The sequence below is a fragment of the Carassius auratus genome, chromosome 37 (genome assembly GCF_003368295.1).
Source record: "Carassius auratus strain Wakin chromosome 37, ASM336829v1, whole genome shotgun sequence".
Taxonomy (NCBI): domain Eukaryota; kingdom Metazoa; phylum Chordata; class Actinopteri; order Cypriniformes; family Cyprinidae; genus Carassius; species Carassius auratus.
The window spans coordinates 16807757-16833782 of NC_039279.1; the positions used below are offsets into that span (position 1 = coordinate 16807757).

The following is a 26026-nucleotide window of genomic DNA, read 5'->3' on the forward strand; positions in this document are numbered from 1 at the left end:
TGACCGTTGGCTAAACGTCTGATGCTTATGGCACACAAAAGTGGAAACACTTCAGGAGTGTCGAAGTCATCATCGGATTGATTGAATTCTACAGGATTTCCACGAGACGTGTGTGTCACGTTCTTTAACGTTCTGCCTGGAAACAAATATAAAACTAAAATGTCCTTACTCAAAGGTTGCTTGTGTTCAAGCTGGTCGCTCAGATTCACCTCACGGACCAAGAGAAACTGCTTAGGTTGAAATTGACTTCTGTGTGAGCAGTTCAAAATTTTTTGCCCGTGTAATTTGACCGGAATAATACCAATGTGATCCCACATTGATATTGTTTTTATACAACAGTTCAATAAACAGTGAGTTAATATTGACTAATTTACATTTTGCACACAATATTGCCAATATATTTCCAAGCCCATGCATGTAAATACGAATAATACTCTGACTCAAGATAATTACTTGTCTATGGAAGGTTGTTTCATCAACAGATAAAGAAATTAGTTCTAAACGACTTTCTGAATGCTATTATGAGTTTACATCTCGTAATTCAGAGTTTATTTTTTGCAATTCTGACTTTTCTTTGATCTGAATCCTATTTACATCTCACTATTCTGACCTTTCTCCTTATATATATTTTTGTTTGTTTCTACTACAGAATATTTTTTTAAGATAATTGTGTATGTTCTATTGTTTATATATTACTATTCTGAGTTTTGCCTATAACTTGCAGTTCTGACTTTTTGTCTCATTAGATACAAAGAAAGAAAGAAAGAAAGAAAAAGAAAGAAAGAATGAAAGAATGAAAGAAAAAGGAAGTGAGCCAGACACAGTGATGTAGTAATGGCTATATAGTCTGTTTTTTTTCCTACTTCACTAAAACTATTTAAAGCTTGTAGAGTGACTCATCATGTAGACTCAAATATGAAACTAGTAAAATAGAAGTGTGAAGTGACGTGTGACCAAGTATGGTGACCCATGCTCGGAATTTTAACCCATCCAAGTGCATACAAACGGTAGTGAACACACACACACACACACCGTGAACACACCCCCGGAGCAGTGGGCAGCCTTAAGGGTCTCACCTCAGTCGTGGTATTTAGAGTGGAAGAGAGCTCTGGTTATTCACTCCCCTCACGTACAATCATTGCTGGTACTGAGACTCAAATCTGCAACCTTTGGGTTACAAGTCCCAAGACTCTCTAACCATTAGGCCATGACTGCCTCTTAAGGATATACATAAAGAGATATATTTCATCTCTTTAATCTCATGATGGTGTTATGCAATCAGAATGTCCATTAAGTGAAACCATTTACATGTGTGTATGGACTGTGAAAAATTACTATATGCTTATTTGGTTAAATGGACAATAATTATGATCAATTGGGATGATGCTGTATTTGAGACCGTTACAACTCACATTTAATCATTGCAACATTTTATTAAAGGATTTAATGCATACATTAAATGGGTTGACTAAGCGAGTGAACATAACATCCTCATACAAGTACAAAGGGATAAAAAAATGACAAACTTCAAACTTTAACTTTTAAACCATTGTTTCTGGCTAAAATACAAGTTCTCTATCCATAATATGGCTTCCTCCTGTGAAAAAGTCATCTTGTCTGAATCAGGAGAGAAATAAGCACAGATCAAGACCTATTTATAAGCCAAAACAGCTCTAATCCAATAGGTTGGTTGATTTGCATCTGTTTTAAGAAGCTATATAAATAAAGCTGACTCGACCGACTTGACACACACATCGCTGCATTCTACACAATCCATAAACTATAGTTTACAGACATAGTTTCTTAATATTCAGACATATTTTCACAGAGTCATGAATATATACTGTATGACAGCATGTTCAGTATAAATACTTTGGCTTGCCAGATGAGATGTTTTCAGAAGATTTTTTTGAGAATAAATAAGACATACAATATTCACTGATGCTTTCAGAGAAATGAAGTGATTGTCACTAACTGCTTTCTGCCTTTTAAATCAGTTGTGTACTGGTCAACGATTAATGCAAACATGATTGTCTCAAGCTTAGTGAGGTTTGTGAAAAGCTATGGTCATAAACATTCCCTAAAAAGTGATATATCATATATTTGATTATGAAAATGATCACAACAAATAAATTACTTTAATGGGGAAATTACAGTGTAGAGATGGGGAATTACTGTAAAAGAAGCAGAAGCCAGAGTTATGTTATTAAATCATCATAATATGCTTCCCAATTCTATGAAGTTTCTGCCAGGAACTCATGTCAATAGTTCTGAAGAGACGTTTGCTTAAAATCAGCACAAATGTCATTTCACAGTGCATCATATGCATATAAATCATATACTGTATATTCCTGTTTGTCTGAAACAGAAGCAAATATTGCACGATGTCATAAGATCTAAAAACATGGCTAAAATAAATGTGCATGTCAAATTTATGAATTTTGTTCTTTAGGTTGAACCATCAGAGGATTGTTTTCCACAGAGTTTCGATTTTTTTGTATTCTTCCGTAAAAATTTCTATTTAGTATCACTGCACTCTGGCCCAGTACTGCCCCATATTTTGATCATTTCCTGGCACTTGGACAGGTACAGAGATGCCTGGAGAAATCAAACCTAAAACAGTAAAAGATGGAAAATTTAATGCACTTTTAAATAGTACAAAAAAAAATAAATAAATAAAAATAAAATTAAAATCGTTTAAGATTTACTTGCCCTCAGGCCACCCAATATGTAGATGAGTTTATTTCTTCAACAAAACAGATTTGGAGAAATTCAGCATTACAACACGTGCTCACTAATGTATCCTCTGCAGTGAATGGGTGCCGTAAACACAAGTAATCCACACTGTCCATCAATTATAATAATTTGTTTCATTCAAACACACAGCTTTTCACTTCTCAAGATGTTAACTGATGGATTGGAGTGATGTGGATTATTTGTGGATTATTGTGATGTTTTTTATCAGCTGTTTGGGCTCACATTCTAATGGCACCCATTCACTATGGTGAGCAAGTGACACATTGCTAAATTTATCCAGATCTGTTCTGATGAAGAAGCAAATCCATCTTGGATGGCCTAAAGATGAGTAAATGTTTTGCAAATTTTCATTTTTGGGTTAGCTATTCCTTTAAAACCATCAGCCAACAAATAAACCAAGAAGTAAAGTAGATAACTTCAGATGGAGAAGGTGCTGACTGGAAAGAGAGAGAGAGAGAGAGTGAGAGAGAGAGAGAGAGAGAGAGAGAGAGAGAGAGAGAGAGAGAGAGAGAGAGAGAGAGAGAGAGAGAGAATTGTTGGTTTTTGGCTGTTTGGCTGTTTGGTTGTTTGGTTGTCTCTGTTGAACTTTGATACTATTTTTGTAAGTAGGAACTGTTTGGTATTTTGACTCTATTTCTTGTTATGATGTGGATTTGGATTCTCCTTGTAACTCTGTTTGCCTGATCTTGTAAATAGTTGTATATTATTGTAAATATAGAGGGTTGGGAGGAAGTAAGGAGTTTGACGCCATTTTGTTTATTGTAACCTTTTGATCTCTGTTTTTGGTTAGGGAGTTAGATTAAAACATTGTACTTTTATTTTATTTTGTTTAGGGTATAAGAAAGAGATCTTAAACTACAGAAGTTTTGTTTATTATTTTTGGCCTGGTCCACTCCTGAAGAATATTCCCCATTTACTTATTTTGTTGGTTGTATTTTTGTTTGGCTCAATTAAAAACCCTCTAAAGAATCCCCGTTTCCTCCCTTCTCTTTTTATGTTATGCCTTTACCCCTAGATGGGCGTAACATGAATTGGAGGCTCGTCCGTCCATTCGCATGAAATTAGAAGCTTTTTTACTCCATCTGAATGAAGTTTAGTATTTGGGTACTCACTGTTTTTGCAGAGTTGTGTTTTTCTTGTGTTTGCCTGGTGGTTTTCATCTAGTGTGGGAGGAAGCTTATGGTCTACAATGTCGTTAAAATTTGAACTTGAGAAATTTACGATCGTGCCTACAGAAGAACAGTTTGAAAAGTGTCGAAAGGATGATTTATTGTTATTTGCTGATTTTTTTGATTATAGGCGTGTCTCGAAATGCGCTTAAGAGAGAGATTAAGGAAGTCTTGCACAAGGAGTTTGTAAAGCAAAGGATTTTACCTGGTGAAGCTGAGGTAACGGGTGTTGCAACAAATCCAGTGTTTTCTGACGACTTGAACTCTTTAGAAAAGGAGCTCAAGTCTAATGAGGACAAGCGCATAGATCCCGATAATTCCTCTTCACCAAAAGAGAAAATGTTAGCAAATGTTAGTTATTTCACTGTTTTCGAACGTATCGCTGTTACTCTGCAGTTGCCCAAGAATATTTGGCCTTTACTGTTACAGTGTAAACTAGTGGGTAAAGGGCAGGAGGTAAGTTCGGCATTGACTTTAGAACAAAGTCTAGATTACGATGTAATTGAGTCCTCTGTGTTAAGAGCTTATGAGCTTGTTCCAGAAGCCTATCGACAAAAATTTAGAAAGCATATGAAAACCTCCAGCCAAACTTTTGTTGAATTTGCCAGAGAAAAGACTACTCTGTTTGAGAAATGGTGTGCAGCAAGTAAAATCAGCACATTTGAACAACTTAAGGAGTTAATCCTCGTAGAGGAGTTTAAGAATTGCTGGTCTGAAAAGATTTTAGTTCATTAAATGAGCAAAAGGTGACATCACTCACCGAAGCTGCCATCTTTGCAGATGAATTTGTGCTTACACACAAAATTGTGTTTTCTCCTTTACATCCTACTCGTCGTGTCACTGAGCGGAATCACAATCCTAAAACTGTGATTGGCCAGAATGATTAGCAGGGTCCTGATTCTCGTGAGTGTTTTTACTGTCATGAGAAAGGTCATTTGATTGCTTTATGTCCTAAGTTACAATGTAAGAACCAGAGGAAAACACAGACCACACATAAAAGTGTTGCTTTTGTGCGTACCCACCCTTCAGAGTCTATGCTTGTGATTGATCCCACCTTTGAACCATTTGTGTGTGATGGTACAGTCTCGTTTTCTGAGTTAGACACAGAGCATAAACATGTACGCATTTTGAGAGATACGAGTGCGGCACAGTCGTTCATCTTGACAGATGTACTTCCTTTTTCGACACAGTCCAGCTGTGGTTCAGATGTCCTTGTTCAAGGAATTGAACCTGGGGTAGTTAGGGTTCCGCTCCACGAGATATATTTGCGTTCTCATCTTGTGACTGGGTTAGTTAAAATAGCTGTACAATCTCAGTTGCCACTGAAGGGCATTTCTCTCATTTTTGGTAATGATTTAGCCAGAAGTAAGGTGTCTTGTCTTCCTGAAGTAGATGATATACCCTGTGTATCAAAGAGTAATGTGCTATTGACTCAGGAGTTTCCTATGGTATTTCATTCCTGTGTTGTTACACGAGCACAAGCTCGTAAGTTTGAAGAAGAACTTGATCTGTCCGACTCATGTATGTGTTCTGATCAGTCAGATGTTGAGACTAGTTTAAACGTAGACAAACAAATTTTGAGTTTTGGGCCAAATTTTTATTTTCCTTTTGATAGGAAGCACCTAATCGAAACACAAAAATCTGATGGTACACTGACGACTTGTTTTAATGCTGTGATGGATAAAACCTTGTTAGATGATCATGTTGTTGCTTATTTTTTAGATGATGGAGTACTTATGCGTAAATGGAGTTCGGAAGGAAAATGTAACTGGAACTCTGTTTTCCAAATAGTTGTGCCTAATTCTTACAGAGAATATGTTCTACGTGTTGCTCATGACCATGAATTGTCTGGACATTTGGGGATCAAGAAAACCTATAACAATCTGCTAAGACACTTTTTCTGGCCTGGCATGAAAGCTAGTGTAACTAAGTATTGTCGTTCGTGTCATGCTTGTCAGGTTGCTGGAAAGCCCAATCAGGTTGTTTCCCCAGCACCATTAAAGCCTGTTCTGGTAATGAGCGAACCTTTTGAGAAACTGGTAATAGATTGTGTTGGTCCCTTGCCGAGAACTAAGTCCGGCCATTCGTATCTGTTAACTTTAATGTGCCCTGCTACCAGGTTTCCAGAAACAATTGTGAAGTGAAATTGTGAAGTCCATCATTAAGTTCTGCACCACTTTTGGTATGCCAAAAATAATTCAGTCAGATCAAAGATCTAATTTAATGTCCCATGTGTTTCATAAGGTAATGAAAGAATTGAATATCAAACATTGTGTATCCAGTGCATATCATCCACAATCACAATGTGTGTTAGAGAGGTTCCATCAAACTCTTAAGTCTATGCTTCGAACTTACTGTCTTGAACATGAGAAGGATTGGGATGAAGAGGTTCCCCTCTTGTTGTTTGCTGTCAGAAATACTGTCCAGGAATCCCTTGGATTGCAAGAACAACTTCTTTCTCAAAGTCACTCAGTTAAAGAACAGAATGTGTTAGATCATGTCAGTTATTTCCATGAAAGATTGCATTTTGTCTGGAAGTTGGCACAACAAAGCTTAGAAAGTCCACAGTATCGGATGAAAAGTAGATATGATAAAAACACTGTTCAACGCTCATTTGAGCCTGGTGATGAAGTTCTTGTGTTACTGCCTTTGCCTGGGTCAGCTCTTCAAGCTAGATTTGCGGGTCCATTTTAGATTGAGGAAAAGTTAAGTGACACTGACTATGTGGTAAAAACCCCTGACCGGAAGAGGAAAGAGAGGGTATGTCATATTAACATGCTAAAATTGTATGTTTCACGTCCTAAGCCTGAATGCACCGTTCCACTTCCTGTTATTGTATCTGTGAGTGGAGTCTCTTCTGAATATTCACCTAGTGTAGATGATCTACGAATTGGAAGTGCCTGTTTGTCTGACATTTTCCTGAAAAATTCTGAATCCCTTGCGGTAATCAGTTCAAAATTGTCTCATTTATCTAGTTCATCTCAAAAGGAACTAATGCAGTTGATTGAAAAATATTCTTCACTGTTTTCTGATGTGCCCACTGTAACAAATGTGTTGGAGCACGACATTGATGTGGGTGATCTTCGTCCTGTTAAGCAAAATGCTTATTGTATCAATCCAGTAAAGCGTGAGATCATGCAGAAGGAAACGCAGTACTTGATTGAGCATGGTTTAGCTGTCCCAAGTTCAAGTCCCTGGTGTTCCCCATGTCTTTTAGTTCCTAAACCAGATGGAACGTCACGCTTCTGCACAGATTACCGAAAAGTTAATCAGTTGACTAAATCAGACTCAATCCCTCTTCCTAGAATAGATGATTGTGTTGAACGCATTGGTCAGGCCAAATTTGTGACAAAGCTAGATTTACTAAAAGGATATTGGCAGGTGCCACTCACTGATCATGCTTCAGAAATCTCCGCTTTCGCTACTCCAAGTGTTTTCCTGCAATACAAGGTTCTTCCCTTCGGCCTGAAAAATGCTCCTGCAACTTTCCAGCGATTAATTAGCAAGGTGCTGTCTAATGTAAAAAATTGTGAAGCCTACCATGATGACGTTGTTTGTTACTCTGATACATGGGAAAGTCATTTAAAGACTCTAAAGGAAGTCCTCTCTAGGTTCCAAGAAGCTAATCTCACCCTCAGTTTAGCTAAATGTGATTTCTGTCATGCCAAGGTCACCTATCTAGGTAAGGAGGTTGCTTATGGTATGGTTCGACCAGTAGAATCTAAAGTTCGTGCCATCATGGATTTCCCCTCTCCTAAATCTAAAAGTGAACTCCGGCATTTTCTTGGCATGGTCGGTTATTACAGAAACTTCTGTTCGAAAAGATGTTTCTTTTGTTTGGAGTCCTAATTGTCAAATTGCTTTTGATTCACTAAACTAAAAACATTGTGTAGTTCTCCTGTCCTTGCTACTCCAGATTTCACCAAACTGTACAAACTTGAAGTGGATGTCAGTGGAACCGGTGCCGGTGCTGTCCTCCTACAAGAGGATGATCATGGGATCGACCACCCTGTATGCTTTTACTCCAAGAAATTCAATCGACACCAGTTAAATTACAGCACTAAAGAAAAAGAAAAAGAAGCTTTAGTTCTTTTATTAGCATTACAGCAATTCGAAGTGTACATCAGTTCAAGTTCACAGCCTGTTGAGGTATTTACAGGCCACAATCCACTTGATTTTCTTCATCGCATGTCCAATAAGAATCAAAGACTCATGCGAGTCTTACAAATCAGATACAAGAAAGGTGTGAATAATGTAATTGCTGATTCTTTGTCACAGTGATCTGTATAAACCTGCTGCCATGTTTATTCTTATGTGTGAGGGTGTTTGTTACAACCCATTGTTTTGCATCTTGTCATTTGTCTTCTTTTTTGTATTTGAAAAAGTATTTTGTGTACAGGTAGGATGCTGATTGGCTCCTACAGGCTAATGATTGGCCCATGTGGATTGGTGCATTCAAATTTAGGCACACCTTAAAAGCCCTGATGTCACTTCCTTTCTCCAGTGCAGTGCAGAGCAGAGAGAGAGAGAGAATTGTTGGTTTTTGGTTGTTTGATCTCTGTTGAACTTTGATACTATTTTTGTAAGTAGGTACTGTTTGGTATTTTGACTCTATTGCTTGTTATGATGTGGATTTGGATTCTCCTTGTAACTCTGTTTGCCTGATCTTGTAAATAGTTGTATATTATTGTAAATATAGAGGGTTGGGAGGACGTAAGGAGTTTGACGCCATTTTGTTTATTGTAACCTTTTGATCTCTGTTTTTGTTTAGGGTGTTAGGTTAAAATATTGTACTTTTGTTTTGTTTTATTTTGTTTAGGGTATAAGAAAGATTTCTTAAATTATTTTATTTTCTGTTTATTATTTTGGCCTGGTCAACTCCTGAAGAATATTCCCCATTTACTTATTTTGTTGGTTGTATTTTTGTTTGGTTCAATTAAAAACCCTCGAAAGAATCCCTGTTTCCTCCCTTCTCTTTTTATGTTATGCCTTTACCCCTATATGGGCGTAACACTTTCTACTAAGAACATTCCGCTCTAATCTGTATCTAATAAATTGGCTCCTAAATTTATTGACCCATTCACTTTCACCAAAATCATTTAGTTCGGTGGCAGTCCACCTCAAACTTCCTCCTGCGTACAGGAGAATTCATCCCGCCCGTCTAAAATAAAACCTCTGTTTCATTCATTTATTAACCTGCCAGTCGCGGTTCCTCCCCCGCTGTCTTGTAGATGGGGAACTCACTTATTCGGTCAACTGTATTCTGGAAAATCAAGAAGGAGGGGACGCGGATTCCAATACTTGGTGTACTGGGAGGGTTACAGTCCGGAGGAGATGTTGGGTTCCTGCTAGGGACATTCTGGATCACTCCCTGATCAAGGATTACAACTGACAGGTAAGTCCGTTGAGCAATGCCAGGAGGCATTCCTAGGGGAAGGGGTACTGTCACTGTTCATGAATTCGCTGTCTCTCTCTCTGCTTGTTTAGTGTGCAGGTGTATGTCTGTGGGTGTGGTTCCTGATCACTACTCATTAACAGCACCACATGCGCCCCATTGTGTGTGTATATTTAAGTGAAGTAACTGGTGACTCAAGTTGTCAGATCATTGTAGTTCTTCCTTGTGTTCCGTTCTGTTCCCCTAGCTGTGTTGGATCGTGGATTCCCCCGTTGTTCCTCGTTGAGTCTTCTTGTTCCCTGCACCCGAAACACGAGTACCTTCACTAGGATTACAGCACTGGATCACCGAGGATCATCACTGTTGCCCACCGAGGTCTGTGCATCACACACCATCTGAGCTTGTGATTGTTGCCGCTCTCCCTATGTGTTTGGAGCGTCATTGTTGTCTGTTTGTCTGACCATATATATATATATATATAGACATTAAACTGCAACTTGCACTTGCACTTGCATCTTGTCTCTGAGTCATGATAGGGACTGTCCTCTATCAGTCCGCAAGCAGTTCTATGGGCTGCCATAGACTCAAGAAATGGAAACGGAAGAAGAATGAAATACAATACACACCTTCGGTGATTGGCCCTTAAATATCTGTTTTCTATTGTAATATGTTTCAAAATATATTTAATTCCTGTGATGCAAAGTTGAATTTTCAGTATCATTGCTCCAGTCTTTCGTGTCACATGATCCCTCAGAAATAGTTTGCTGATTTGGTCAAAAAACATTTTAATGTGCTATTTCATATTTTGTGGAAACATATTTGTAAGGATTCTTGGATTAATAAAATATTTTTGAAAGAAAGGGTATAAATGACTTTACTACCACTTTTTTTCCAAATAAAACTTTTTTTTTTTTAATTACTGACCCAATTTTTTTTTTTTTTTATCTCAGGTAGCTTTAAATTGTAGTAATTGCATTAAAATGGTAATAATTAGATTACAGTTTCTTTTTATGTACATAATTACATTTCATTCACACAATGGCAGCAAATTATTCATAACCTGTTGATTTCCTTAATTCTTTTTTTTTTTCTATCTTAAAATGTCCATTCTAACCTAAAAGTATTATGTACTTGTGTCATGTCCACTGTCTGATCACCCAGTTCTTCGGTGTGTGTGTGTTTTTGTTTATGTCTTCATTTCGTGTGCACATGGTGTTTTGTTTTGATCATTCGTCTTGCACCTATCTGTGGCGTTCCTCCCTCCCCCTCATTACTACAGTTTCCACTTCTAATTGTTTGACTCCACTCACCTGCAATCAGTGTCTGTTCATCTTTTCCTCTATTTATTCCCATCTGTCGCGACAATTGGTGCCAGATTGTTGTTCGACTACAGCCCATGTGTAACCATTCTGTCTAGTCCTGCTCCGTTGTGCCATTGTCTGCTGCTACTGGTTTTGTTTTGTTTTCTATTTTTTCCCCTCCCTCATTTCCTAGACCGGGCACCTGCATTCCTCAGAAGTGTTCTTGGTTTGCTACATGACGGGCTCTCTCGTGTCCTCCTCGCTCCTCCGCTCTCTACTCGACCGCGCCGTCGGGCGCCCCCTGCCGGGTGTTTACACAAGGACATTGAAGTCTCTTATTTTTCTGTTGGACCTTTTTCCATTATTTCCCGGCCTGTTTCTGTTAGTTGGAGGGAGTTTTTTTCTTTTGGACTTTTTGAAGAAATTCTCACACTATAACCTGCATCTGTGTCCAGTTGTGTTCCTGACAGAACGATCTGGCCAAGATGGACACAGCAGGCGCAGATCCTGTCAGAACCGCAGTCACCCAGCAGGGTGTTCTTTTGGGCCAGCACGAAGCCAGATTGATGAACACCACAAGGGTGGTGGAGTTCCTAGCCAACCAAGTGGCTGAGCTTACCACCCGCATCCAAGAGCTGCAATGAGAGGCTGCAAAGGGTGGGGCAGCTCACCATCTTCCTCACCATGAGCCCGAGCCCCGATGCAATAACCCACCACCCTATGATGGAGACCCTAATTCCTGCCGGGCCTTCTTGTCCCAGTGTTCACTGGTGTTTGCCTTGCAGCCAGGAACATTCGCATTTGAGATGTCCAAAGTGGCTTATGTATTGACTTTTCTAACTGGCAAGGCTATAGACTGGGGAACCTCCATCTGGGAGACTCAAGCTCCCTGTTGCGCCTCTTTTAAGGATTTCCGCCAAGAGATTGAGAGGCTATTTAACCACTCTGCCAGAGGTCAGGAAGTGGCTGACCAGCTAGTACGGCTCTGTCAGGCGGGTCGCTCAGTGACGGACTACGCGATTCATGTCAGCACCTGGCAGTTCATCCACCCTGGAAGACTGAGGAGTCGTCACCTGAATGACATCACTATTAAGAACAGGTACCCCTTGCCTCTTATGTCATCTGCCTTTGAGCTATTGCAGGGAGCCAAGGTCTTCACCAAGCTAGACCTTCGGAATGCCTATCACCCGATTCGCATACGTGAGGGGGATGAGTGGAAGACAGCTTTCAACACACCCACAGGACACTTTTAGTACCGGGTCTTACCATTTGGTCTGACCAACGCCCCAGCTGTCTTCCAGGCCCTGGTTAACGACGTGTTGAGAGACATGGTGAATCGCTTCGTCTTCGTGTATCTTGATGATATCTTGATATTTTCCCCATCTCTGCAGGTACATACTCAGCATGTTCACCAGGTGTTACAACGGCTGCTGGAGAACCTGCTCTATGTCAAGGCGGAGAAGTGCGCCTTCCATGCCCAGTCGGTTCCGTTCCTGTGGTTTGTTGTTTCTGCGGGGGAGATCAAAGTGGACCCCTGTAAGGTAAGGGGACGTTGCCGAGTGGCAATCTCCTGACTCTCGTAAAGCTTTGCAGTGGTTCCTGGGGTTTGCCAACTTCTATTGGCGGTTCGTCCGGAACTTTGGTCAGATTGCTACACCTTTAACGGCACTCACCTCTCCCAAGGTACCGTTCAAGTGGAATACTGGGGCACAGGGGGCCTTTGATAAATTAAAGTCCCGTTTTATCTCTGGTCCTGTCTTGTCTGTTCCAGACCCTGAACGTCAATTCCTTGTTGAGGTGGATGCCTCAGATGTTGGTGTGGGCGCGGTCTTATCTCAGCGGTCACACGAGGATGGTAAGGTGCATCCCTGTGCCCTCTTCTCCCACCGCCTGAGTCCCCCAGAACGGAATTAAGACATAGGTAATCGGGAGTTGTTGGCAGTCAGGCTGGCTTTGGGGGAGTGGCGTCACTGGTTGGAGGTCGCAGCTCGGCCCTTCCTGGTCTGGACGGATCATAAGAATCTCGGGTACATCCGTTCGGCAAGGAGACTGAGCTCCAGACAGGCTAGCCGGGCCCTCTTCTTTGGTTGGTTCAATTTCACCCTGTCATACAGGCCCGGGTCCAAGAATTTCAAGCCCAATGCGCTCTCTCATCTCTTCGAGGCTCCTGAGGGGAGGGAGTCAGCAGACACCATCTTGCCCAAGGGGGTGGTGGTGGCGGCATCCCTCTCTTGGGACATCGAGAGACGAGTAGAGGAGGCTCTACTTAAGGTTCATGTGCCAAAGGGGGGTCCAGCATGTAATCTGTTTGTTCCCACCAAGTTGCGCTCTGAAGTGATCCAGTGGGGTCACTCATCCAGGCTAGTCTGTCATCCAGGAGTCCGGAGGTCGATGGCTGCCATCTGTCATGGTTCTGGTGGCCATCCATGGCCAAGGATGTCAGGCAGTTCGTGGCTGCCTGCTCGGTGCACGCTCAGAACAAGACTTCCAATGCGCCTCCCGTTGGTCTGCTCCACCCGTGGCCCATCCCTTCTCGCCCCTGGTCACATTTGGCCCTTGATTTTGTCACTGGCCTCCCAGAATCCATGGTTAACACCGTCATTCTTAAGGTGGTGGACCGTTTCTCTAAGGTGGCCCATGTCATTCCCCTTCCCAAGCTCCCCTCAGCCAAAGAGACTGCTCAGGTGATGGTTGATCACGTATTCCGGATTCATGGTCTTCCGGTCGATGTGGTCTCTGATAGGGGTCCCGAGTTTGTCTCTCGGTTTTGGAGGGAGTTCTGTCAGTAAACCAGGATTTGGAAAGCACTCTTCGCTGCCTGGCATCCCACAATCCCAGCTCCTGGTGTCAACAGCTGTCCTGGGTAGAATACGCCCATAACTCCCTTCTGGCTTCTGCCACAGGTATGTCCCCATTCCAGAGTTCTGTTGGTTATCAACCTCCCTTGTTTCCCACACAGGAACCCGAAGCTGCGGTCCCATCTGCTTTGGCTTTTGTCCGACGGTGTCGACGCACCTGGAAGAAAGCTAAGGCGGCCTTCGCCCAGGCTAATAGGTGGACCAAAGCAGCGGTGTGTGGTCAAAGGGTATGGCTTTCCACCAAGGACCTACCTCTCAGGGTAGCCTCACGCAAGTTGGCACCCAGGTTCATTGGCCCATACCGGATCACCAAGGTCCTGAGTCCGGCGGCGGTGCAGCTCAAGTTCCCTACCACGCTTGGTCGGGTGCACCCTGTTTTCCATGTTTTCAGGGTTAAACGTGTTCCATTCCCATCTTGTTCCATCTGCCCCAACCCCCCTGTCTATTGGATGGCTCCCCGGTCTATACGGTGCGGAAGTTGCTAGATGTCCGACGTAGGGGTCGGGCCTTTCAATATCTTGAAAAGAGCACAGATTGGATTAGCAGCATGGTGGTGGTGAAGAAACCAAGTGGAAAATTAAGAATCTGTATAGATCCAAGACCACTAAACAAAGCACTTAAGCGTCAACACTTTCCTCTGCCTACCATAGACGATGTTCTCCCGGATCTGACCAAGGCGATAGTTTTTACAGTGTGTGATGTAAAGGACAGATTTTGGCATGTAAGGCTGTCAGAAGAGTCAAGTTATCTTACTACTTTCGCTACTCCATTTGGCAGGTATAGATGGATCAGAATGCCCATGGGGATCAGCCCGGGCTCCAGAAGTTTTCCAGCACAGGTTGACTCAGGTGCTGGAGGGGCTCCCAGGAATCCGGATAATAGCGGATGACATCCTCATCTGTGGGGAAGGCGATAATGATGAGGCAGCGGAGAAAGATCATAACGAAAAACTAAGACAACTACTGGAGCGATGTAGAAACAGAAACATCAAACTAAATTTCAACAAACTCAAGCTGAAACAGCAAGAGATGCCATACATCGGACACAGACTGACTTCAGAGGGTCTAAAGATTGATCCAGAGAAGGTGAGAGCCATAATGCAGATGCCCAGGCCGTCAAATGTGAAGGGGCTGCAGAGATTATTTGGTAAGGTGAACTATCTGTCCAAATTTTGTGCACACTTGTCAGATAGCTGCGACGCATTAAGACAACTGATTTTGGGATGGAGAAATTCCACCAGTACACCTATGGCCGGAATGTAGAAGTCCATTCTGACCACAAACCCCTAGAAACTATCACAAGAAAGCCACTTTTAGACACACCTAAGAGATTGCAGAGAATGCTTTTGAGGCTTCAGCAATATGATATCAATGTTGTCTATGTTCCAGGTCGACTAATGTACCTAGCAGACACTCTCAGCAGAGCGTACTTACCGGAGTGTGCTACAGAAGGATCCGTAGAGACCGAAATTGAGACGATTAACATGCTGCAGTACCTGCCCATATCAGAAGGAAGTCTACAGAAGATACAGACAGAAATGGCTAGGGATGGGACATCTCAGATATTACAGCAAGTGATAGTCCAAGGATGGCCGGAAGAGAAGATTCAGCTGAAAGAAGAGGTGAGACCATTTTTTTTCAGTAAAAGAAGAGCTTAGTGTGCAACATGGTGTGATTTTCAGAGGAGAGAGAGCTGTAATACCAGCACAGCTAAGAACAGAAATCATGGAGAGAATTCATGCTTCACACTTAGGCATAGAAAGCTGCTTACGCCGAGCAAGAGGCTGCGTATACTGGCCGGGGATGAGTGCTGCCATAAGAACATACGTAGGAAACTGTGCAGTCTGCAGAGCAGTGGATGCACGGCAGCAGAAAGAGACAATGTGCCCACATGACATTCCTATGAGACCATGGTCAAAAGTGGGAACAGATTTGTTTTCATTTAACAACAGAGCATATCTCATCACAGTGGATTACTTTTCAAACTTCTGGGAAGTAGACTGTCTCACGGACTGACGGTCAAGTACAGTAATACACAAGTTAAAGGCCCATTTTGCACGACACGGGATCCCAGACACTGTGATCTCTGATAACGGACCACAGTACAGCTCACAAGAATTCAAGCAGTTCAGTACGGCTTGGGAATTTAAACATGTAACGTCATCTCCAGCATATCCACAAAGCAACGGCAAAGCTGAGTCTGCGGTAAAGACGGCCAAACAGCTGATGGAGAAAGTTCATTTTTCGGTTGAGTATCCCTTTAAACACTACAACAAATGTCCCTTGGAATGTAAATGTCTTCTTCCCGCCCCTTTCTGTTTTTAATTCAGGTACAGGAGGCTGTACAAGAAGAATGCTCGCAGGTATATTCTATACACTCAGAAGACATCCAAGACGTATGGCTACATCCCAGAACTGCAAGCTATGATCCTCCAAAAGAGATTAACTGATAAGGGGATGCCCAGACGGAGGACACTACGACCTGATGACCCCAGAAGGTACGGCCCACTTCCCCCTGTGCCAGCACCAACCATTGAGGAACTCCTGCACACCCAAGTCAGGAGAGGTCTTGGTAGGTTGAATGCCAATTTATTTATTTTGCACCTTGGGCTACATGCCACACACCAATTCAGATGTCATGCATAACACTTCCAAGTTTGAAATAAACTAACTTCAGGTTTTATTTTGCTCTTCTCAGTGTCAACATTCCACACTAAAGACCTGTGAAGCCCAGTTTCCAGAGCCTCACAACCCTGACCATGTTCATGGCCATGTAAACTTTTGTGTCACAAGCTGCTTATCAACAAGTTCAGACTAAAAGTTTCAACAGTACAGAGCAGCTGAGTCTAGTTTTCTATTTATACTGTGTAACATTTAGCATTATACCATTTTATATACTGTTTCTCTACATTGTAAAAAACATAGTATTGTTATTCTAAATAAACTTTTTTTTATTGAAAAAATGAAGAAGGCTCTTTACAAACAAACAAACAAAAAAAACAGAACAAATCAAAAAACAATTTGTAAAACCATATATACAACAATAATAACTTGAATTTAACTCTTTACGTTAGAATGGTATCAAATGGTTACATTTTTTAAATACATAATTAATTATCAAAATATCTCTCATGAAGCATAAACATAATTAACAGAAAACAGAAAAACTTACTGTGTACGTCTGTTCGTCACCTGCCATTGGAAGCTCAATAAAGCAGCCTACGTTTCTGCTGAATCCTGCAGCTTATCTGGCAACCTCGAGTCAGGGGGGGAGGGGATACACCGCTCTGCAGTATTTTTATAGTGATTGCAGTACCAGTTTAGGCCACAATCCTACATACGGCACCTTTAAATTGTGAGTGTAGTTGCATCTGATCAAATGCGCAATCTTATTCTTTAGCTTGCGTTAAACTAATTAATTTTACTTTGTTGGAACAGCAGCTATGCTAATGATGTCTCTATTTGTTTCTATGTTTTGCCACGGGATTTCCATCCCGTGGTAACTAGGATTTACACAAGCTCCAGTCTGGATCCAGAACACCTGAGAAGGTAGGATGCTGACCATCAGAGGACCTCAGATGATGCTAACCCTGAATCAAAGTTTTAATATGATAAAACCATGGTTAATTTTGGTAAAGGTTGTGATGTCCACATGTTTTTGTTGATGTCATTGGGCTGCATTCCTATCGCAAAAAGGTGGACAAAAAATAAAAAAAATTAATTGGTTATTTGATATAAATGTTTGGTAAATATAAAACAAGAATTTGATCGTCCTTTAAGTCTAACAACGGCAATTACCACGCCATCGTTGCCCTTTGCAGGCCTTCGTAATAATGCAAATGGTTTATTTTGTATTACATTATATTACCAGTGTTATTAAATAAAACCATATGATTTTTATTAATTAACTGATCATTATTGCATCACTGTTTTTATATAATACATTTTAAGACATGAAAACTAAAATATTAATTAAATGCATTGTTGGTAGTGGTGAAATTATTACAGACATTAAAACATGTTATAGTCTACGTCAACGGTCCATAATGTTTCACAGGATTTTGAACGTAGCTACCTGAAAATGATGCACTTTTTTCAACATAGGGTTTCTTATTAATTTTTTTTATTATTATTATTTCTGCACTGATATCTTTTACCAGATATAGCCTAGTTGTTTATTAATTATGTTGACAATTTGTATTCAGCCTCAGCCTATTTAGATTTTTATTTTCTTATGTATATGTTAAGAGAACAAAAGTTTATTTAAGTTCAAAGAAGATTGTTAATATTTTGTTTCACTGCTGCTGCTAAAAAACAAAACAAAAAAACATTCACAGCAATGGTTCACACTGACATGGAACTTAGAAGATTCTGGCTGCTGTCTTTTCATGATATTGCCTGTTTAGAAGGCAGCATTCCAAGCATTAATGGGGATAGAATACAAACTTTCACTAATTGGAGTAGTATAGCCCAAGAAAAATGTTTATAAAAGTATTAATTACTAAGTGCACTTGTGTCCTTTTTGTGTTTTGTTCCTTTTTCTATTTCCTGGTTTTTATGCTGGCATCAAACATTTGTAATGTTATTATTGCAAATAAAACAAACAAACAAACAGACACACACACACACACACACAATAAATAAATAAACAGGAACTAAACATGACATTAGTGCTTAGAAGAGAGTAAAATGTCATATATATATATATATATATATATATATATATATATGTATGTATGTATGTATGTATGTATGCGTTGTTATAAAAGGAAAATATATAGATTTTTTTAAATAAAGACTTTAAACGCATCACCAGTCTCTAGCCTACAGAGGGGAATCTGTATGTTTCATAATCTCATATCTGCTTACATAACATTGCTTGATTGACAAGTCCACATGAGTTTTCTGCTCAGGTGATGTGTAGCCTATATCAGTTGTTTTATCTTGTTGTCATATTACCGTCATGTTTTCTAGCCTCCATCTCCCCTATATTCCTCCCTCTTTCAACACTCTGTTTCCTGTGTCATTGTCTCTTATCACACTCATCTCTTAAAGAACACTACACATCTGAACCAAATTCCTTTGGCAGCAGGTGCAGAGCCCTTGTGATTTGAACATGTTACCACATACACACGCGCCTCTGCTAAATCAGTGCGATCAGTAAAATGATGAATGTTGTCATATCATTTTCCAGGTCAGCTCCTTGTGACTTTTAGTTTTAGTTTTAGTTTTTTTTTTTTTTTTTTTTTTTTTTTAGCTGCTAAGGCTTCCAACACATTTCCTATGACAACATATAAATGCAAAACAATCGCGTGGTCTATTCTTCCACTGCTCTCAACCGCATGTGACTGTTCATTTGAAATGTATGCAGTCCTACAGCACCTGACCAATCAGGAGCCCCAATCCGAAAATTATGCATGTAGTTTAAATACAAAACATTCATTTTACTCATTGTAAGTCAGAAAAAGCCATGCATTTTTCTTTATATTGGTACATTATTGATGTATTTTATTATATCCTAGGACAGAAAGATTATAAAGATTATAGCAAGGACTATCTAGTTTTATGGATATGGCATTCGATATGTTTACCCTACTAAAAAAAAGAGTTGGTTAGCTGGTTGGATTTTTAGCTAGTTGACCAACTAAACATACAAACGTCAGCTCAGCCAGACTGAGAAAAAAAATGAAATTGTTTGTTTGTTGGTTTATTTATTTATTTATTATTAAATTATTAAAATTGTAAATAATTAAACATCATTATGATGCATTGCAGTTAAAAAAACATCATTATGATGCATTGCTTTATTGATTACAAACACACAGCTTGTGGATGTTTTTATCAGCTGTTTGGACTCTCATTCTGACAGCATCCATTGGTGAGCAAGAGATGTAATTTTAAATATGCTCAGATGGAGAAATAAACTAATCTAGAATGTTAGCTCATCTACATCTTGGATGCCCTTAGGGTGAGCAAATTTTCATAAAATTTTCTTTAATGAAAGACAAATAGGATGAACAGCAAATCCAGTTTTTTTCACACTTATTTATCAAGAGTGCCAGTTGTGGAGAACACTGCGAGACTAGTTGAATAAGCTACAGTTTAATGATGAGTCGCACACCCGCAAACATATTTATGGGTCACTTAAAACCTCCCCTCCATTGTGCAAATTAAAGACAGAAAGCACATGATCTTTTTCCTTCTGTATGAGCATATACACGCGGAATGAAGAGAATGAAAGAGAAGACAAAGAGAGAGAGGGAAAAAAAACTTAGCTTACATAACTTCATCTTACAAAACTATTTGTTGTTTTTTTTAAGCACTTGGCTATGATAGAAATAGCTAGATGTTTTTTTTTTTTTTTACAACCTAACAATAAACAGAATACAGGGAAACAATGATTAAGAACTTCAATTTTTTTTTTTTTTAAGAATAATGGATCATGTAAATTTGATATAGTTAATATAATCAGTATAATTTCATTATCCATCCTTTTTTTGTAATAAAATATAAATGTAAAATGACCCCATGACAAATCTTGCTCAGAGAAGGAACCCTTATAATATTGATACAGATCATTAAAAGTCACAGCCCTACAAAAATGCACTGCATCTCGAGTTTCAAAAACTTATTTTTGTTTTCATGACTCTCATTAAAATAAATTGGTTAAAGAACATGGATTCTCATTTCTGTTCTTCCAGGGACACTTTCTTGTAGAAATACCTAAATTAACCAAAGTGAAAGTGAAGGTATGGTGACCCATACTCAGAATTCGTGCCCTGCATTTAACCCATCCAAAGTGCACACACACAGAGCAGTGAACACACACACAGAGCAGTGAACACACACCCGGAGCAGTGGGCAGCCATTTATGCTGCGGCGTCCAGGGAGCAGTTGGGGCTTCAGTGCCCCAACTGTATATATATATATATAATATGTGTCTCTCTGAGGAAGCATGTTTACTTATAATAGCACAAATAGGACAAATGAAGGATTTAATTGCATAAAACTCTACACCACCTCCATGAACGTTACATTACATTTAAAATATAAACCTAAACTTAAGTATCAGTCATGAAAAACAAAAACAAAAACAGGTCAACCTGAAGACGTGAAATCAATCTAGGAACAAAGATACAAAGAAACTTTTATGATAATAAATAATACATTTTCAGCATTTGTAAAGTGCTGCATAGGCTGAATAAGTATATTATATATATGTGTGTGTGTGTGTGTGTGTGTCTAACAGTGAACAACTTGTAGCAATTGCTCAGTGGGCACAGTATTCCTTTATATGTCATTTTTTAATTTTCCATCTAAAAGAAAAAGGAACCAAACACAACCAAACCCCAGAGACTGTTTTGAGCTGTGGTATGAAACAGACAAGGAAAATGGAAGAACATTTCACATTCACAATATTTGTATAACATTATGAAGTATTTGGGATTTATTTGTTGTTTGCATTAAAAAAGGGAGAGACAAAATCAGATGGTGAGAGTCACAGCATCTTCAAGAAGAGCTAATGGGATAATGCTAACCAGAAAAACCTGAGAGGTAACAGTAAAATAAATGTAGACTAAAAGTCGGGTAAGCAGAGGTAGTGCAGCAGATAGGCAGCTCACAAAAGTATTATGTAACTTTTTAAATAGTTTTTAGTCATCCGACGGATTTAATCAATAGACTAAAACAGATCAAACTGATAAAGATAGAGTTACTCAGAGCTGAAGTCATGTGTTACACCCATGGAAAGAAACTTTTATCTCCTCTTCATCCTGGGCTGGCTTTTTAAAGAAATGCATTCAAATTTATAAAAAGCATAACATTTATTTCGAATTTTACATTTTATTTTATTTGATTTTATTATTATTGTGTTTTTTTAAGAGCCTTCGTAAAGGAGCCAGGCATTGATAAAACGTTACTAGAATTTAATGATGTCCTTGTGGTTTATTCACTGACCAAAATTAAAAACACAACACTTGAGAGAAATAGGCCTTTCGTGTACATTGAAAAAGTGTTAGATCTTTTGAGTTCAGCTCATGAAAAGTGGGGGCAAAAACAAAAGTGTTGTGTTTATAATTTTGTTCAGTGTATGTTGCCTAAAAAAAAGAAAAATCACATCAGCATACTTTTAAATCGGTGTCAATTGCTCTGTCGAATTAGATGTAATTTTAAGTAATTGTATAGAGGCAGTATGTCATTGGTGGCATCATGGATCATTCTATAAAGTCAGTTTCAAGGAACATCCCAGCATGAGTCTGAACATGAATATAAGTGAAATTATATTATATAATTTATCTGGCTGAGGTGGGGCACATTTGTGTTGTGGGATTGTGTGCCTATCCTTAAAAAGAGCGACTGTAATTACTGCTAAAGGATTGTGTACACAGAAGCTATGACACTATGGTTATTTCCCTGAGAAAGTAAACCTCTTTTTGTATAGGCTTCTTAAGCTATTTAATTAGGTTATTATGTATCTCATTAGTCATATAAAAGCCATAAGTGGTATGGTAATGTATAGCCTTCCCAAATTATCCTTACTTACTTATTATTAGACCGTCTCCTCCTTTTTAAGGATTAGCTGATTCGTATGAATTTGTTCGATATATTTAAGTCCCTAACCTTTCTGTTGTCCTTCATGCTTAGGCTCTATATTTAAATTTTATTTACATATTTTTCCCCTAAAAAGCGCATGCCACCTCGTAAAATAATGACGTTTTCTAATGAAAGGGGGTTGGATAGTGACTTTTTTGGTGGATATAAATTTAAATCAGCTGATGCCGAACACGCGTGATAATGTGAACGCCCTTTAAAATAACCTCTAAAGAAGAATGGGGATGATTGACAGTAACAATAGAGGCTAATGGTTTCTGTTTATATTATTCCGCCTTTGCATGATACGGAAGAATGATTTTTTTTTTTTTTTTTGAAAAATGTCATATCATACATTCCTTTTTTATAACGACACTGGCAGTTAAATTTAGAATTAGCCTATATCTAATTAAACCTAATTATGGTTGGTTCTTTTTGGGTTGTTCCACTAGGCTACTAAGGAATTCTTGTTTTTAAAAGCACCCAGAATTTATTTATTTATTTATTTATTTATTTATTTATTTATTTATTTATTTATTTACTATTTTAAAATAAACATTTGAAGGTCGATGGCTAATAATGAAAGTTATTTCGACTCATTTTGATGGCTGGTAGGGGAAAGCGCAGTGTAGTGTAGACTACTTCGTCTTCACCCTCCATCACAAGAGTTTTAGAGAATCTGACCGATCTGATGCTGAGACGTTAAAAAGGCGATAAGATTACATCAAAGCTACTGCCATGAATTCGTAAGAAATCTCCGAAGATAAACGACGCCTAATGTGACGTGAGCGTTCGATAGGAATGTCGTTTATCATCAGCAGATGAACTGAAGTGACACACCCATTACAGGTGAGCAGTGAAGAGTACTAAAGGGGAGAGTGAAGCCAATAACTCATCACATTCCTCCCTGCAGACAGTTGAATCAAGTCAGAGAGGTGAGACCAGACTACACATTATTGATCGCATTTCTCATGTCATTTAAATTAATTATGCCAACTTGTATGATAACATAAAATCCAGTATTGCTTTCTGCTGTTAATGATTATACTTTAATTAATTTATTTATTTTTAATGTAGATGGTTGTCTTGCTGGTCATTTTTGCTGCTCTTCTGTGTCCCACCGTCCACAGTGCGGATGCTTCAGTGGGTGAGTTTAACTGAAGTTGAACTTAATTTACGCAGTGAATAATATCGTTTTTATTTTTATTTTGCATGATCCTGTTAAAGAAGGCACTAAATGCTCTTTAAAAGTGTTTAATTTGTTTATATTTATTAATATTGTAATTTCACTGTAAACAGAATGGTGCTATCACAAGGCAGAATGCAGTAAGTGTGATTAATTCATTTATTTTATTTATAATTTTTGTTGCAGCCTAAATCAACATAAAACTTGATATACATTTTTTATTAAAAATATTAATTTATTAAAAACTTGTTGTGAAGTGATTTATGTATTTATCTGTTTGTAATAGATTTTACCACCTGGCCCAAGATTGCCCCTAAATATTGCAATGGATCCATGCAATCTCCCATTAATATCGTGACTGCAAGTGTTCAGGGCAATCCTAACCTGACTTCCTTTAACTTTAATGGTTTTGATGACAGCTCCACCTTCATGTCAATATTAAACTCCGGCGAATCCAGTAAGGATCACTGCACGCTTGGGAACCTGCATTTTCTAATATTACTTGCATTTATTGCAATTCACATTTTGCAGAATTAACTTGATTGTTTCTCAGGATTTGTTTGTCTTTACAAAATATAATTGCTAAAATCTTTCAGCAATCCCTTATTCAGTGACTTATATGAGGAATGTCTACTTAGAAAACCAATCGTTAAGGATAGGTAACGAGAAGTTTCACAATAAAAAAGGTTGCACAGAGAAGTTCAAAAGTGTGAGCTAGCAAAGAGATGAAGGTGATATACTCTTAGACAACAGAAGAATATATAATAGAAACTTAGACTGGCAAAAGTAGGTGTACGGCAATGGAGTGCAGATCAATCATCTGTGATGCTCAGCATCAGTGTATATCATATTTTTCTTTTAACAGATGAGTTAAGGCTGCTCTGTGCCTGCTTAAAACTCAATATGAAGATGCGATGTTGCATAAAAGCCAAACTAAATTAAGCCTGCTCTACCCACCTCTGCACCCAAAGTGCGCCATTGTATTTGCAGTGTAAATACTATTTCTGCACAGCATTAAACAGAGACTGAGAAAGCTCTTCTTGTAAATTTGCCATAATATGTCCATTGTCTTCACAGTGGTGGTTAACCTGGATGATGAGAAAATGTCAGTGCAAGGAGGGGGTCTTCCAGGTGTTTACAACACTAAACAATTCCATCTCCACTGGGGTAACGGCAGCTCCTCACCTGGCTCCGAACACACCGTGGATGGCAAACAATACCCAATGGAGGTATGAATGAATGAATTTTCCCTGGAAATGTACTCTATTATCAAATATTGTGTTGAGATAGATCTGTTTTTTTTTTATTCAAAGTCTAAAGTAAATGTAAAAAATCTGAAGAATTTTTTTTTCACTATAAAGAACCTTTTGTACTGTACAAAGGGAAGGTTCCATGGATGTTAAATCTTCTTTGTGGTACCATTGATGTCGATAAAAATCTTTATTTTTAAGTGTTTGTGTTCTTTCATGTCTCATAGCTGCACATTGTAAATGTTCATTCAAAATACAACGGGAGTGTGTCAGCTGCTCTAGCTGCCAAAGACAGCTCAGCATTGGCTGTTCTTGGATTTTTCATAGAGGTGAGCATGTCATTTATTATATCCTGAAAGAAACGCAAACCTAAAAGTATATTCATGGCTTAGTTGTGCACACACACAGGCTTTTTATTTTATTACTATTTTTTTTTCTTTTAACAACAGGGAACCAGTGAAGTGAACAAAACAAAAAGCTGGGATGTCCTTACATCATTTTTGACAAGCATCCCCAATTCAGGTGAAAAACATATTTGTCAGGTTTTATTTACTTATTTATTTTTTGAGTGAATTCTCAAATATTGGTGGATTTGGTTAATCTCTGTTCACCAATATGATTTAACAACACATAACTAAAGAGAGCCAAGTTGTTTTATGACACCCTACTGATTTTATTTTATTTGTATATTTAGGTGATACAACCACAGATATCATGAATCAAACCACACTGAACAGTCTGATTGAAGGTGTGGACAGGACCAAATATTACCGTTATCAAGGCTCCCTAACTACACCCAGCTGTAATGAAGCTGTGGTTTGGACCGTGTTTAAAGAGCCCGTCAAAGTCAGTCACAACTTTGTAAGTAAAGACAGCTCTATGGTTCAATAATCCATGAAAATCATATATTTGATTCAATGTTATTCATATTCTGAGTTTAAAAAAAAGTAACCGTATTTATTTTATTTCTCCAAACAGATCAACCGCTTTAGCACTACTGTCTTTTTCAAAGATCCAGATGCTTCAGTTCTGATCACCAACAGCTTCAGAGGAGTTCAGCCCTTGAATGGTAGAGTTGTGACATCACAGGTGGAACAAACAGCAGCTTCATCAGCGGCCACATCCACTTTATCTGTTATCACAGTACTCCTCTTGTCCAGTTTGTGTTGGCTATAGAAATACACTTTGTGCACATTTATGAAATGATTTAATTTATTGCACTTGAAAATGATGTACGCTTTGATTTGCTTTTGATCTTGACTGAGGATATCTGTAAATATTGTTTGATCCCTTGTGAATCTTGTTACATGAAAAACTAAATGTAAATAAGAAGTTTATGACACAGCTGTTTCTTTTTCTACCAATTGTGTTTCTATTACTATATTTTTAAAAGCACAAGTTGCTATATGTGAGGATAACCAGTTCTTAGGATATATTATACATTTTTTAAATCCCAAATTCTTAGTTTAGAACATTTGAAATCATATGTCATTATATTCAATATTGGATAATTCAGTAGTAT

At 38.8% G+C, this 26026-nt stretch overlaps 1 protein-coding gene across 1 annotated transcript; it reads left to right on the top strand.

Moving 5' to 3' along the window:
• Positions 1–22896: 22896 nt before the first annotated feature.
• Positions 22897–25747, top strand: LOC113056396 (carbonic anhydrase 4-like). Its single transcript, XM_026223164.1, has 9 exons — positions 22897–23003; positions 23146–23215; positions 23368–23394; positions 23541–23711; positions 24332–24483; positions 24732–24833; positions 24954–25026; positions 25199–25365; positions 25483–25747. Exons 2-9 carry the CDS (start codon positions 23146–23148, stop codon positions 25678–25680), a joined length of 960 nt encoding a protein of 319 aa, XP_026078949.1. The 5' UTR covers positions 22897–23003; the 3' UTR covers positions 25681–25747.
• The last annotated feature ends 279 nt before the right edge of the window (positions 25748–26026 follow it).